Here is a 16,254-nt window from a genome sequence, read left to right on the forward strand (position 1 = left end):
TTATGCATTAGCAGAGCCATCTGCAAGGTAGACAAACCCTCTGTGTGTCCTCACAGAAAGAAAGGAGAGCAAGAAAGGAAAGCGGCAAACGTTTATTATTTTATTATTTGCTGATAATAATKGTTTCCAGTTGCAGCTGATGGCAATGATGAATTGCAGCCTTAGTATTTTACTGGGCAGGGGAAGGAGCCACCCAGATGTTAAGGGGGAAAAGAGCCAAGAAGTAGTTTTGCCTATCTATCTGCCTTGAAAAATTATCTGACACTACTCTGGAAACAGTGATTAAGTTTTCTGAAGCTTCGTATGTGTCTTTTATTGAAATATCATTAAACTGTTATATTCCTTCTCTCTAATTAGTAACAAACTTGCGAATAATGCTAGCTAAAGTGATGGGAGAAAAGTGTAGTATACCAGCCATACAAGTGATGTGTTGCCAGCAATGTATATTAATAGTTACATCATTGCTTGGCTGTAATTAAAATTACAGTAAATGCATTTAATGCTATCCCTGTTTTACTTCTCCCACACCAATGCTTAACTTCAGCTGCAGCTAACAGAAGCAGCTTACGGAGCAGTCCAGTGCTGCTTCATAAGACCTCTAGCCTTTCCTAATTAAAATGCCTCGTAACAATACTGTTTTTCCGCAATGCCCACAAGAAACTACTGAGTCGTCTTCTGACCTGTTTAATTAGTCTGTTTCATGAATGAGCTTCCCACTAGGATGGAGGGAGGGGGGTACATAAACACCTGAGTCTAGAAAAATCATTGCCTTGAATTAGCCATCACCAGTGGAAAAAACAGTATTGTAGCTACCCCTACCACAGCTTAAATACATTAAGCAAACTTGTGTTTACATCACGTAAAATGGTGTTAATGGGATTTCCACTGTGGATATGTTCCCAGAATATTCAAGACGTCAGGACCAGGCCTGTGCTTGCACCACTTCTAAAGAGATTTTCAGCCAAACCAGTTTGCAAATGTTTTTTGTTCAAGTGGGTTGCTATAACACCATAAAAGCTGCAGTACTAACGGCTGTAATGGTATTCGTCAGCCTGTTTTTGAAAATTGTTTCTGTTGAGCCCCGAATAATTATCCCTCTCTTTTATTCAACTTTCACTCACAGTGTTGCATCAGGCCAAAACCTTTGTTATTGCATTTACTTGCTTCTCTCAGATCTGCCCTCTCAGCTGCTTTGCAGAGGTGGAGCAGAGCTGGCCAGCGGAGCAACACCTTCTCTGCAGTTACACCTCCCCCTCTTTTCTTGAACATACGCTTTTCTACAACATTTATCCTGTACCCAGTGGAAGCACTTACCTAGTTTCTAGCAGTTAACTGTGGTCAGCTAACATATTTTGAAATGCAGTTTGCCCTTTCTTATACCAGTCAGATGTAACTCACTTTGTCTTCAAAGCACACAAAAAAGGAAGTACAGTTTAATTTGAAATAACCTTTTTGTTGTAAACTGCCAGTGGGAGCAAGGCAAGCTTCCCATCCAGGCTGGGTAGGACAAAGTTGATACGAGATAGCTTGACGGAGATAAAAATTATCAGTGCCTTGTTTCTAGAAGGATTTGATGTTGAGATGAGTATCTTGAGAGTTATCTGTGTGTATGAGCACATCTGAAATATACATACGGCCTCAGTTTTAATCAAATAGTTATAATAAACCTAATTTCTCACACAAAACAGTTTCCAGGAGAGGCATGACCTGAAGCTTGCTGAATACTTTTGTGCGTCATTAAATGCAAAGTTCTGCTAGTCTGGGAGATCCTTCTGTCTAGTACTTGATCTCCAGTTTCCCTTTATTTTTCCCCTCAGATTCTCCTGCTTTCACTGAAGTGAGTGGTTACCTTTGAAAGCAGAAGCTGTGTGGGTTCCATCTGAAACTAAAAATAAAAAGGATACTACAACTGCCAAGTATTTAAATTCAGTAATACGAGTGCAGCAGTTGTAGAAATTCCTCTTTCTTACAGGAGCTATGTACTCCAGCATCTTTTTGATGGAGAGCAAGACAGCAAGTCTCTCAAATGCCCTTCTTTCTCTTTCATGAGGATTTTATGCTCTCTTAGTCAGCTTATTGTTTTGCTCCTTGTTTTACATTAACCTGTCTTCTTTGGCTAACTCAACAACTCTTAATTACTTTTTTCTTTTCTGTCACTCTGTTGGTCTTAGTGTTTCACTCATCACACCCCTCTTCACTATTCCTCTTCCATTCATCTTTTGCCTTTTCCTTTTCACAGCAAGAGGCAAGAAATTTTGACAGATGGGCCTGCTGTCATGTCTCGCCTTGTTTCTTCCCGAGTTTGCTGGACTTCCCCTGTGTTGCTGGGCCACCTTTATGGTACATAATGGTGGCAGTTGCATTTCTGGTCACTTTGACAAGAATGTTCTCCTCAACAGCTCTGCAGGGGTTTCAGGCCACTGCCCCACCTCACAGCACACTGGTGGAGAAGCAGGTTTCTTATCAACACACCAGAGTACCTCCACAAATCTGTTACATGTTTCAGTGTGCTGCACCTCAGCTGTGGAACACGTCAGTGCCAGAAGCACTGCGAAGGAGCTGCCATTTCATTTTCTGCTTCAGATATGAATGTCAGCATCATTCTGTGTCCTTTTCCCACAAATGGAGACTTCAGATGCATTTTGTCCTTGTTTCTCCTTTCTAATGACAGGAAAATAGTCACCTGAACTGAAAAATAAATGTTTTGATCTGTTTTACAGCTGTGTTTTCAGCAGAAGTTGAGTGTCTCCTCCTCCAGGCTGGAGACTGGATGGCGAAGCTTGTGAGATGCCTCCCGTTAGCTAACAACATCATTACTTTTTAGTGCTCAGAGCTTATGACGTGTTTTCCTTATGTCTGTCACTGCTGGTCCTCACTGGTCCAAGAGGGGTGCATGTGCACAGTGCTCCCTAGAGATAGCCACATTAGCACCAAAATGAGAGAGTTGTGGTGTCAGCAGCAGTTCAGCCGTGGTAGCAAAGCCCTCCTCCTGGGCTTGTTTACTCTGGTAAGATGCTAACGCACAGCTGTGCTCATGTGAAGTTAACTCATACAGAGCTTGCTGGTGGTACCTGCACAGCCTTGCTCTTTGTCAGCCTTGCCTGTGATACAGGTAATCCTTTCACTCATATTTTTTTCTACCTTGACTTCCTAGTAGAGAGTCAGTGACACAGAACTGGCCTGTGTCCTGTTGTGAGAAGCATTTTAATACAGTAGGCCCAGTAATTTCTCTCAAAGGTTTTTGTTTCAATGTGAGGATCTGGCAGAGAGTGGCATAGGGAAATAGAGAATGACCTACAGCAGAAACAAGCTGGGTTATAAGGTGAATTTCAGGGAAGCTCTCTGCCAAGATTAAAATTCAGTCCCACCTCTCCAGACTATGTGTTTAGCATTTAGATGATTTTCAACCAACAGGAACAAAATTAGACAGCAAATAAAAAATGGTCCAAAGGGTAGGTATTTGGCCTCATGAATTTGCATGGGTAGGCAAGTGTATTTATAAGCCCTCTTTTGGTTTATATTTTGTAGGACGAAGAAGGTCAGCCATTGCTACCGTATCATTTACCGTCACCCGGAAAGGACTTTAACTCAGGATGAGGTGCATGACATCCATCAAGCTATTGAAGAATCAGCAGTTCGAGAACTTGGGGTTGAGGGCAGATTCTAGCATCCCTGATCTGAAACCCTAATGTCATTAGCTTTTTCTTTCTTTCTTTTTTCTTTTTTTCTTTTGTCTTTTTTTGGGGGGGTGAGGTGACAAGGAAAGAGAAGGGTTTTGTGACTGAGCCTAACACGTGGAAACCAATTGATAAATGGGCAATGGTAGAACTTCCAAATAATAAAATTACTATTGAGAAATCATTGACAAAGTGCTGGTGCTTTATTTTAAGAAAGGGGGGAAAAGCAGTAATGTAAGATTTCCCTCCTGTTACAATAAGAAGTTCACTCCTGGTGGTTTTTCTGTGTTGTTAATTGGTCCCTGGGTTCCATTAAACTGTAAATACTTGGCATTATTTCTGTGTTGACAGGATCTTCTGTTCATGTAACAAGTGAAGCAAAACAGAGACACAACTTAGCTCAGGGAAGAAAAGTTATTTCATCCTTCCCTCCCTTCTTCTTTTTTTAATAAGAAATGGCATGTTTTGCTTCAAGAAACCTTCCAGGAAATACGCCTTGCAAAGTTTGGCTCTCTTACCTTTAGAGCCTCTGGGTTTTGCTTTCTTCTGCTACAGAGAAGGAGCCAGCATGGTCTGGGGCTCAGCTGTCTTCAAATGCTGGACTGTTGGATGTGTCTTTCCTGTTGGATCCCCTACTCCCACAGAGCTGAACAGCGCCTCTTACCATGGCGCTCTAAGCTGTGTGCATTCCCCAGGTGAGCAGCTTCCTTGTTTCAATTTTCCTGATAAAAGCACCAGTGCAAGGTAAGTCTGTTCCCCTGTCACCATCAAAGGATTGATGTCACAGGGGTAGGATGGCAGAAGAGAGAAACTCTTCCTTACAATGCCCTGAAATGCAGCAGCCTTGATCTCTCACAGCATCTTACTTTCTAGCAGCAGTGTCTGCTCAGAAACTTGACCTTTAAGGAAGGAATCCAAACTAAAAGGGGATCTCCTACTATTTTAGGCATCTGTCACCTTACAGGCTGCTTGTCTTTTCCATTGCACATTATAATAAGTAAATTCTGGCAGTGGTATGATGCTAGGTCCTGTAGAAATGTTCAGATGGTCTGATAAATTCTTGATGAGCCATAGCAGATCCTGATGTGGAATATGGGACCTGTTTTTGCTTGTAATGGTATTTCATACAGTCTTGCAGGTCACATCTGGTTGCTGTGCAAGGAACATTCCCTCCTTCAGGGAAGAAGGCAGTAAAAGCAATGCAATAAACAGCGTCTAACACTGATTTATACCTTATCAAGAAACATCTGTGCAGCAAGCTTGTACTCAACCATAAGAAGCCAGCTACTATTGCAGATGTGACAGAAGCAGAGAGCTCATTTTAATTTCATTACTCAACATATTTAGCTGTGTAAACAAATCCTAATCTAAATTGCTGTTGTGTTAGCCAAATAACTTCATTATGAAAACAATATGCTAGACTTTCTACAAGGCAAACAGAATGGGTGCCATTTAGGCAACAGAAGAACCTGCTTGATTATTTTTAAACAAGGATCTACTAAAGTTCCTAAATATAACCTAGCCCACTTGATGTTTCTCTGGCTTCCTTATCATCTGCCTTTTTGGGATTCTGAGTGTGGACCACTGAAGAGGAGAAGCACTCCCCTGAAACAGCACTCAGCAATAATTGTTCCAAGACAGGGTCTGATCCATGCTAACATACAGGGCAACAAATTATGTGGATGTTAACTGRTGGCATTGCATTTGAAAAGGGTACAAAAACCTTCCTGCTATATGAAAGTACTCTTGGGAAAACAGATCTTCTCTGGGGTGGAGTACATTGCAAGATTCCCCTTATTATTTATGAGAGAAATTTCCACTTTCTGCTCCCCAGATCCTTCAGTTCTTCTCTAATTCTGATCAGCCAGTCTTGGGGGGCATAAAAGTTTTGGGAAAGCAGGGAGGTGAAAATTGGACAATGAGCCTTTGTCATTGCAGCCACAGGCTGACATGTATGGCTTCACAAGGGAGCTTGGGTGTTTGTGAATCAGCTAGCCTCAAGCCACTAACATCAGCTGTGTTTGACATGTCTGGCTGTGACCTGACTGAACTTTGGTGAGCGGGGACTCCCTGCAAGTCAGGTGTTGGTGGAGTAACATTATTCTTTGAAACCTAGAAATATTAACCTCATGGGCTCATGTCATAAAGCGGAAATGCAAAGCTTTCTCCAAAGCTGACCTAAAACCATGGAATCAACTTCTGGAGGAGATGTTTGCATAGCAGCAACTTTCAGACAAAAATACAAACCTGTAAGAGAAAAAAAATGCAGCTTCTTCAGGAGCAAGTTAGATTCAATTATATGAAGGATTTTAAGGCCTATGAAATCAGACAGGTTGGCTTTGAGCATAGCATGAATACTTGGGTATGTTTAGATTAGATAAGCCTTGTCAAATATATTCTAGGATTAATCTAACCTAAAAAACTTTTTTTATTTTTTGGCAAAGACTCACCACTGCTAGGAAATTAGACCTTGGATCAAAAGGCAGTAGAGTAGCATTTTTATGTTGCTGTACTTCAGAAAGTACGAATTTTCCTTAATTACCCATCCTTCATTTTATTGGAGAAATTTGCTATAGGTAATAGTAGGCTCTCAAAAACTCTTAATAAGGGACATTGACCAGTGAGTAGTTTCAAACCACATGGTCCCCTGTGCATACCGATAGAGAGCCCATGACAATCTAAGGGTGTAATAACCATGATCTATTTTACTGCTGACCAGAGGCAGGTGATGCTGTCAGTACCTCAGTGGCTGGTCTGATCCCTAGCGGGAGTGCAGAAAATCACACTGAAGAGGGCCCCGGTTCAGTCCTTGACTGACTCTTGTCAAAGGGCTACCTTCACATTCCATTTGGCTTCTCTTAAGACATATTTAGCACAAAGATATGTAAACTAGCTCAAAGACTAGGAACAACACCACTGCCAAAGTAGTTCACCTGCTAGTCTCTGTGACCGTGCAATGTCAAATGAACATCCCCTTAACTTTACACTGTCCCACAATGCAAACAGCCGTATTCACTGTGAAAATGGATGGGCTACTAGTTCCTACATATGGCATGAATGGATGGGATGACTTTCTAAATATCAGTGATATCATGGCACGTGGAAATATTAAGAGGAGCAGAATTTGAGTAATTAGTGTGTGTACTGACTGACTGGTACAGTGTCGAGCAAAGGGCCCTGCTTTTTKTTTTTAACAACTGTCTGCGCTTATTTTTGTGTGCCACCGGGTTTTATATTAGCATGCTTTAATAAAAGAGAAGAAAATCAGTTGTAACAAAAGAAGCAACATCTCCCCATGAGAACTGGCTGGGATTTTCTTTGACTGAACAGTRTGTGCTGTTTTAATGTTCTGGGTGCTGGAGACTGTTCATAGTTCCCGTTGGCTTTCAGGTTATATCTGATTCCTGAAAGACTAAAGATTTTGCTTTAACACCCAGTTTGGGATCTTCCAAGTAAACTGGCAGCATATTTACAGTGCACTGTGACTTACCTGGTTTTGATGTTCTGGTTAAAGGTGCTGCAATGGAAAACTGTTGCAAGTTACCTAAGCAGTAAATTGCCCTGTGTTTTAGCCTTGAGACTTCAGTGACCCCTGCCATCCATAAACTAGCATTGCCACATACAATCAAACAGCTGCACTAATCTGAAAACAGCCTTGTACCGAGAATCCAAAGTAGATTGATAAGTCACTGGTGGTGGTCATTTACCTTCCATTTAAAGTGATCATGTTACTTCTGGCCTTTCTGCAAATTGGTGGCTATGCTTCAGCATTGAATGTGTGTGCTTCTTAGTCTATGCAGCTGTACTGATTGTCAGCAGTACGGACAAATCAGTCTCAGCCCTTGAATAATTTCATGCAGAGCTTATCTTTTTGATTAAAAAATAAAAATAAAAATAATTGTAGGTTTTTGTTTGTTAGATTTTATCTGCAGTGACTAATGCATTTCAGTCACCCCAGGTAAAACCCATGGCCAGGACAAGACTCTTCGGCATTCCATTGAGGTCAGCTGAGGTAGTCTCACACCTGAAAGCAGAATTAAGTCAATCACATTGAGGTCATATTTTGGTAAAATTAAAGAACCTTTTCTTCACTGTGAGTTGACTGAAGGCTGACTGATGCTCATTAGTTATGCCAAGGTTAGAAAGCACTTTCTTTTGGCAGTAAAGGGCAGGTGTCATCCACTGACATAGAGGGAAGTAGTTTTATGGACATGAAAAGTTCTGTTGAATTCAGTATGAGCATAAAAAATGATTGTCCTGGTTATTTGAGGCCTATCCGTTGATACCACTGAACTAATTTTCCATCAGAATTGTTACCATCTGGGAGAGAAAATGTTTATTTCTATTTCATTTCAACTCTGAAATAAGTAGCTGTATTTTTAAAGCTCAGAGCTTTGTTCAGATATTTTCTGCTGTGCATCTTTGCTAAGAGAAAGCTCTTTATGTAAAATGGATTTGCTTTCTCCATATACCAGGCCATATTGACTTATTACTCAAATCTTGATCAAATTTTAAGATTGTGAGTGTTGTCTCTGAATGGCCGCCAGAACTGAAGAAATGTTATGAGGACTCTGAACAAATCTGCAGGATGCACAGGTAACTAATCTGTGATACTTACCAACTTTTAAACATGACTGTAATTAAATCTGAATTTTAAGCTGAGTATCTCAGAAGAGAAGATTGCACTTCAACACAGAGTGCAGGCATATGCTGGGTGAAGGCATTGACTTCTCCAAATCTGTTTGTTGTATAAGGTTTGATCATCATTAACATCTGATGCAATCACATGTTTGGCAGTTTTCATGCTTTTGTGCTTTTGTCAGATGGCCTCTGTTATTCTATTTGTGCCCGCTGCTAACTAAGTAGAGTCTGCTTTAGTCTGCCTTTTATACTTTGAAAACTGTGTCTAAAATCACTTCTGCTGTGACCTAGCTTTCTCATTTTAGTTTTGCTTGCCTTCTCTTGCAGATCTTGCTCATTCGGGTTTAGTATAATTTTGGTGAAGGAACTGTGTCAGGCTGTAGGCTGGGAGATTTAATAGACCATGGCCTAAGGCCTGTGCTCCCACACTGTATTATTGGCAAGATCTCTCTCTGTGCTCACCCTCTGGAAGGAGGTGATTAACACACAGCGCGGGGAATTCTGCCTCTGCCTGCTCAGTAATTTGCTGGGCAGCACTGCTGTTGTCTAGAGCAGCTGCCAGTTAAATGGGCAGTAGATTGCGCTCTTTTTATTTCAGTGTCTGCAACTTTACATGTACCACAGTGCGATACAGCCAGAAGAACTGTATTGGTATTTGTTTCATCTAAACATCAATTAGATGCATCTAGTAATTTGGTGCCTATGCAGTCATTTCTAAGTAGAATCGCTGTGTGCTCATGAATGGTTATTATCATCTTCATCTACAGCTGTCAAAATCTGATGTACATTGAGACCAAGGGTCAGGATTTTAAATTTTTTAGACTCAAGCAGATACAGATAACTGCTTGTCGGATTTTTGCATTACTCCTGTTTATTGATGTCTGTGCAGGTTTGAAAGTCCCACTAGGCATCTTTCCAAATATTTAGTCATTTAAAATATTTTTGAAACCTGGCGCTCAGTTATTGTGGTGACGCTCATGTCATTTTGGGAGGGGGGAGCAGATTTTGCCAGAAATCACATAGTAGCTGAGCAGCTAGTGAGGGGGGAGAAGATGTCTTCTGATGTCCTGGGGTTGAGCACCGAATTATCCTTCCTCCCACTACGCTGCTGGGAGGAACGGGTGTGAGTTCTGCTGCCTGCCTTTGCGTGGACACATAGTAAATAATTAGCATGCATGGCCAGGCTTTTTGGTCATCAGTTATTGTTGTAACTGATGACTAATTTAGGGGATTATGGGTTCCCATACCAAACACTTGCTCAGTGGTGGTAAAGAAACCAATAGTCATTCATGTGTCTTCATTGATAGATCTCAGTGTAGGAACTGAACAAATCTGTGAGAGAATGGAAGTGTGTTTCTATGTAATTCGTAGGGTGGTTTATGTCTTCCAGATCATGACAGCATGTAAATTGACCTAGGTTTAATGCAGCTAAAGGTCTGAGCTCTTGTGCCTGTTCTGAGGCCCTTTTTGCTGGGCGTTCAGCTGCTTGGCAAGTGCTTTCAGGAGGAATGGGGCTATCTGGGATCACAACAACTCTCCAGAATCATCTCTCTGGTATCTATCAGAAGGCCCTTTCCTGGGGCATTAGGGACTCCCAGCCCAAGCTGTGCCTTGCACAGCAAAACTGGAAGAGCCTATTTTCCTACAAATTTCTTTTCTATGCCAACAATACTCTCAGGCCTACCTCCTCAGGCCCACCCCTGAAATACTTCCTTGCTTCTACAGCCTCCTAAATGCTGTCGAAGGTCCCTCTCAGGACCCCAACCTCCACTTTTCCCCCCTTTTTATCACAGTACCCCCACTCATTGCCAGGTGCCTTGCCAGAGGCTTGCTTGGAGAACTTTCACACCACTGACCGTGGGGCGGAGCAAAACGAATCAACGACCCCTGTGCTTATGCCTTAATGTTTCTGTGGGAACTTCACATTTGGGTCTCTGTCCTCAACACAGCTGCTGTTTTTTGAACTTGCCAGAATGTCATGTCTTGGAAACTTATCACCCTCAAGTCCAATGTGGATAAAATTATGCCAGTGGGTGCAAAAGTCACCAAAGGTCACTGATGGCGGAAAGATGGATACCCATCCCTATTGTACAAACCTTTGCTTCCTTAGGAAGATGAGACAGAAAAATAGCAAGACTGTAACGAAAGTTGTTGGCATAAATAAGTGTTTCATGATTGAAACTTAAGACAGGGAGACAATATGTTAATAAGAACCAGGTGCCCAGCATGGTCTCCCTTGTGCACTTTCATAAAATAGTTACAAAAGTATTTTTCCTAAATAACTTCAGCAGCCTTCCGTGTGTCTACAAGCTTCTGTGTTACTGTGCTGTATAGTCTGTGTCACTTTTCATTCATATCCACTTACTAGAAGCTGAAAATGCAAATCTGGTTAAGAATGAAATGATTTCTTGTTGTTCCTGGTCATGTTAGGTGGTCTCGCAGCATTGCCTCTTATTTTTGAACAAGGAGGGCAGCTCAGCATCTCTGAGGAGATCTTTAGCACCTTGCCAAATTATGTTATTCCAGTGCTACACACATACATACATATGCAATAATTTGGAGTGGGTGATGTAAACCTTAGTTCTGTGCTGTGGCTACAAAAGCAAAGTTGTTGTTCCCCATACTGTATGTGATTAGAGACTTTTCTCTCCTGCTGCTTTGCTCCGATACACAGAAAATCACCTTTTTCCAAGAAAAATTCAATACTTTCTGATGCCTCCTGCTGTCTGAGAGCCAACAGTCTTCTGAGCACTCTCCCTTCAAAGAGCAATTGAATTCTAGGCAGAGAACACCCTTTCCCACCGGAGACGTTTTCCTTTCAGCATGAAAGACTTTCTGGCATCTGTTTTTAGACTACTTTGGAACACCTGCTGCTGGTGACAATGCAGGTCTTTTTCTGCAGGAAGAAAGGTGACATATTAGAAAAAAACAGCTTTATCAAAGAAATTTGAACTACTTCAACGCCCTGCCCTAATTAAAAAAAAATCCTAGCCTCTTAAAAGTTATTAATAAAAATCAGTTTTGATCTTTACTAGAGGGCAGACTTGTGTGATGGTAACATTTCCACATCAATACAGCACTCGAGTATCCAACAGAGGGCAACTTTGTCACTGAAGACTCTTTCTGTTTTGTTTGGAATATTGGTTGGTAGTTTTCTGGCTTTCCTTCTATTTGGTCACATCTCTGGAGTCATTGGCTGCATATTCTCTGCATATTCACTAACACCTGCTGTGATACTTTACTGACTGCATTACTTGACTGTTCATAGTGTTGGAGTTGTTAAGCATCCTTTTGTGCTATTGCAAAGTATATCATCAGGGGAGTCATGACTTCAAAGGCATTCAGCTCTAAGGATGCCCTCCATGTTACTTGCTTACCCCTATGTAATCTGGACAATTTGCACATTGAGCAGCATGCGTTCCTTGCCCAGCCACCTTGCCCAGGCAGACAGGCCTGCAGCTCAGACTTCGTTCTGCAGGAGCAACAAAGACTTTTGGAGGGTTTGTGTGCATTGGCATGGGTCTGTCAAGCTGGGCAGGAACCCATACATCTGTCGGTGCATTGCCCAGATGGTTGGTTGGACTGCCCATGAGATCTGGAAGGAGATCCATTTCAAGGCCAAGGATGACAGCACATGGCTGGAACTGGGAGGAGAAACTCCTACCTTGGGTTCAGTGTATTTCGGATATGATGTGTCAATCACCTCCTCAGAAGGAACCTCATTAACTGTCAAGAAGAGGCCCCTGCAGAGGACAGAGCAACAGATGGGACAGTAGCCTTTAATCTGCAGGGTCCATTGATTGCTACCACTGGACTGTGAAGGAGATTGGCTGGAGAAGAGAATATCCAGGAAAAAAAGATCCCTTTCCTAGCAGTGTTGTTTAAATGGACATGTGAGGAACAGGAAGAAAAGCAGTACTGAAATTTCCCAGTGGTGGATTGATGTGAGCTGGCCCACATGATAAGGTCTGGCCTGCAATCAGATGGCAACTGTTACATGCTGCTGGGGAAGGGTGTTAGATGCTGCTGATGTAGGTGCGGATGGCATAATGCATGACTGTCTCCCCCTGGCAACCACATCAACAATCCAGACTTATTTTGAGCCAAACAAAGACCCTCTTTGCAGTCTTCTTGATCTGGAAAAAACTCAAATTGGAAGGACTCTGTGCTCTCCTTGTATAGATTGTGAGGTCTACTGAGGGCCTTGGTGATCTCTGTGGCCTTTCATAGTCTGGCACTGAGCCGTTTTGTAAGCAGAGCTGACAGACCGCCACATGGGGCAAGTGCAGAGGACTCTCTGGAAATGCACACCCTGTAAATGGGGGTGGATTGGCTTATTATGAAGTCCCCTCACTTAGTGATAGACCTAAAAAGGAGTGTAAATTTGACTGTAATTGTGAGACTTCATGGTAATAGTGACAATAACCCTGAGCTTTCCTGTAGCACCTTTTTATCTAGGATCTTGAAACATCTTCCAAATGAGGATCAAACAAGACACATTTATCAGATGCAGAGACTGAAGACCAGAGAGGCTGGGGGTTTTGCCTGGTGCCACAGGACAAGTCCTAAATCCAGGTGTCCCAGAATCACCTTTGATCTGGTACCAGAGAGCCTTTCCTAGGTGCTGTGTGCCCTCAGCAATGAAGGAAGAGGGTATCTCAATACTTCATTGAATTCTTGTAGCACTGAGCAGGATTAGGCCCCTCTTTACTACTGTGCTTCTATGCATTGCAGTGACATTTAATAAATGACACTGGGTACTTTCTCCACCTGAATTTGCAAAATCAAACCAGAAGCCTAAGAATGACTGAGAGATTAAGGATGAGAGAAGGAAACTGGGGGGTAGGGGTCACCAGGCCTTTAATACCTTTAGTATTTGCCATTCCTCCTTGACCCTCTCTTCTTTTTAAAGCACATGTTCAATGAGGCTAAAGGGGAAGCTGGCAGCATAATTACAGAACCTGGTTCCTCTGTGGATGTGCTTTCTGCAAGGACCTCTACCTGTGATGTGGATACCAAACCTACACCAAGAACTACACAGCTACTGCCTGGGGCTTTGGCACACCTTCCTAATTAGGAGCTCTTGGGCACCTTGGATCTGCTATAAGGAGGGGAATAAAATGCTTAACAATAACGCTTCCCCCTCCAGGGGTGCAGCTCCAGATACAACTGTGCAGAGAACCATGGTGGTTCTCCTCACTCTGATCCTTCTCTGCGCTGAGGCCAGTGCTCACTGCATATGTTTGTGTCAGAGGTACTTAACTGAGGCGCTTCTTTATACGGTGCCACAAGAACTAAGACTCACATGGTGATGACTGAAGTACATTTCCTCTTTTGAAAGGCTGGCAAGAGTATTTGAAAGCATTTCATCAGGTTATCTAATAGTGTTTTTTTCTTGTCTCAGAATGATTAACATAGCTTGGTGTTCCAGACACTTGAATACAAGATCATGTATTTAGGAGCTTTCAATGGATTTTTTTCTTCCATTTACTTATTCGGTTTCCCTCTGTACCCATGTACTATTATCATTCTCATCCTGTGGTAAGGAGCTCAGTTTAACTAAGTGGTGTTAAAAAGAAAGAATCTTTTGGATTGTTTTGAACCTGCCATCTAGCTTTGCCTGGTGTCCCAAATCCCAAAATTGCCTGTACAGTCAACACAAGGCCCTGGATGACCAGAGAGATACTGACAAATCTGGAAGGTCTTTAGAGAAGAATGGCCAAACTGATTAGGAGAGAYGGAAGTACAGGTAGATGTGTTCAGATTAAAAATGATGCACAGCTTAGCTAAGCAATGACTAAGAAATGTGTGGTTTGTGAGATATACATATCTTTGATGAATATGAATACCCTCCCACTCTCCTCACAAGAGAGGAATTTTTATTGTGACATGCAAGGATATAACAAGGGCTAATAGTGTGACAGTCAGGCTGAATGTAAGGTGAAATTTCCTGACAGTGAAGTATCATGCTGTGGAATAGTCTCCTAAGGGAAAGGATGGGAGCCCAGCTGCTTGGTCCTTTTTAAAACCAGGCTGGACAAAGCATTAGGAAGTGGACTCCAGAGAACAATTTTTAACTGGCAGGAAGATGGACCAGTGATCTAATAGGTCCTTTCCATTTCTAGCTCCTATGATATCATATTCTCTATAATGACTTTTGACTGTTTTTAAGCTCAGAGGATAAAATGCAGATAAAACTGAAAGCAAAGATTAACGATAAGAATGAAGAGAAAACTGTAGGTTTATTTAATAGTCATGAAAAGTGCCAGATTGAGAGTTTCTTGGGCCAATGGTGCTATTCAAAAATAGCATTGCAAATGGGAAAGTGAAAATCATTACATTGGTAATGATTATGGTAATGACTTATTTTTATAGAGCTCCTTTAGTCCAGAAAGATCCAAGAGTGCATTTCAAACTGGGTATGTGCATGTGTGCACTGATGTAATGTGAGAGTTGCTTCAGCTGACACTCAAATTTACCAACCACTGGACTGAAACAACCTCTTTTAAAGGCAAAAAGCAAACTGGTGCAGCAGTTTAAGATGGGATATGAAGAATAACTTCTGTAAGTGAAACTGTAAGAGAACTCTTTTGGTCTGGCAGAATTTCATTAACTGATGAATTATCTAGGCATGAGTTTCTTTAGCAACTGCCTTTCCCTATGTCCTTGCTTTCGAGGCATCAGGATCTGGCAATATTGACTGGATTTCCCTCGTTCCTTCGGGGTATGCCAGGGAGAGGTCTGCTGAAGCAGGGTCACCCTGAGAAGGGCCACTTTGGACTGGTTTCAATGACTGCCAAGAGGTCACTCTGTGGGTCATGGCATTGCTGGATCCTTCATCCTACCTCACCTTCACCTTTTGGCATCTTTTCAAAGAGCATTTCTTTCAACTGGTGTTTTTTCTGGGCTGTTGGCTCTAGAAGCGCAGTTAATGTCAGAATATCCTGCTCCGGACCTGATGCCTGGAAGTGGCTGCTGTAGACAAACTCTGCCTCTTTGTGTAGTTTTTATGTCAAGTCCTGTGGGCCTTGACTTCCAGTTTCTGAACTCCTGGATGACAAGGGGACTCTGATTTAGTTCAGCAAGGACAACAAGCAAACCCTATAGGAAAAGAACAGCCTGAAAATGAAAACAGTAAGGTCTGTATATGGAACCAGAAGAGCCGGTTCAGAAAAGCTGAAATGTAATATTAACTGATTTTTAATGTTGCCATTTTAAAGTGAAATGTGTTTGTTATCGTTCATATTGAGGAGGTCAACTCTTTTTTCCTTTTTTTTTTTTTTTAACAAGTATTCACAAATCTAACAGAAAGAGCTAGGAATTGGCCAGAATATGGATGTTACAGTACTTCTGTATTTTTTATCCCCCAAGAAATCGGACTTCCCTGGAAGACAGCCTTGAGGAATCACTTCAGTTGAAAGAGGAAGGAGATGACCTAGGTGAGAACCTGCATGCTGAACACGTAGTCCTTCTGAAACCATGGTACTGACTCACATGACATTAAAAGTTATTTGTTCTCATTTAGATGATCTGCAAAGCTGTTTAATATAATATTTATTAGCCTCACAATTGCTCTAACACTTAATTTGTTAATGAAGATGGCAAACGTTACAGCACAAAGTGTCATTGACTACTGAATAGCTGAGGTACTAGGTAGTTTGACTGTCTCTGCTTGTTTACAATTCACTGTACAGATTTATCTAATATTCAGGTTTTTTATACATGGTCACTACAGATTTAGCTCTTTTAGGTGTTATCTAGTCAGGCATAAATCAGTCAAGATTTTCCTCTGCATGTTTTTATCATTCATAAGGGTTGATTGGAGCTAGAGTTCTCACTTTATCCACCAAAAGAGCTAGCATTTCAACAAAACAAAATACCCATTCCAGGTTGGGTCAAATGCTGCCATTCTCATGCTTGCAACATATCAGAGCTC

General features: G+C 41.8%; 1 protein-coding gene across 11 annotated transcripts in view; it reads left to right on the forward strand.

The window, feature by feature from the left end:
- FARS2 (phenylalanyl-tRNA synthetase 2, mitochondrial) overlaps positions 1-3,861 on the forward strand; it is a 265,754-nt gene extending 261,893 nt beyond the window's left edge. For all 11 annotated transcript variants that reach the window (XM_026069802.1, XM_026069815.1, XM_026069804.1 and 8 more), the window contains one exon: positions 3,529-3,861. In XM_026069802.1, coding sequence (XP_025925587.1) covers positions 3,529-3,667 — 139 coding nt within the window. In that variant the 3' untranslated portion in view covers positions 3,668-3,861. The remainder of the gene's footprint in view (positions 1-3,528) is intronic.
- Positions 3,862-16,254: the final 12,393 nt, after the last annotated feature.

The sequence above is a fragment of the Apteryx rowi genome, unplaced genomic scaffold, assembly GCF_003343035.1.
Source record: "Apteryx rowi isolate R43461 unplaced genomic scaffold, aptRow1 scaffold_3, whole genome shotgun sequence".
In the NCBI taxonomy this organism is placed as follows: Eukaryota; Metazoa; Chordata; class Aves; order Apterygiformes; family Apterygidae; genus Apteryx; species Apteryx rowi.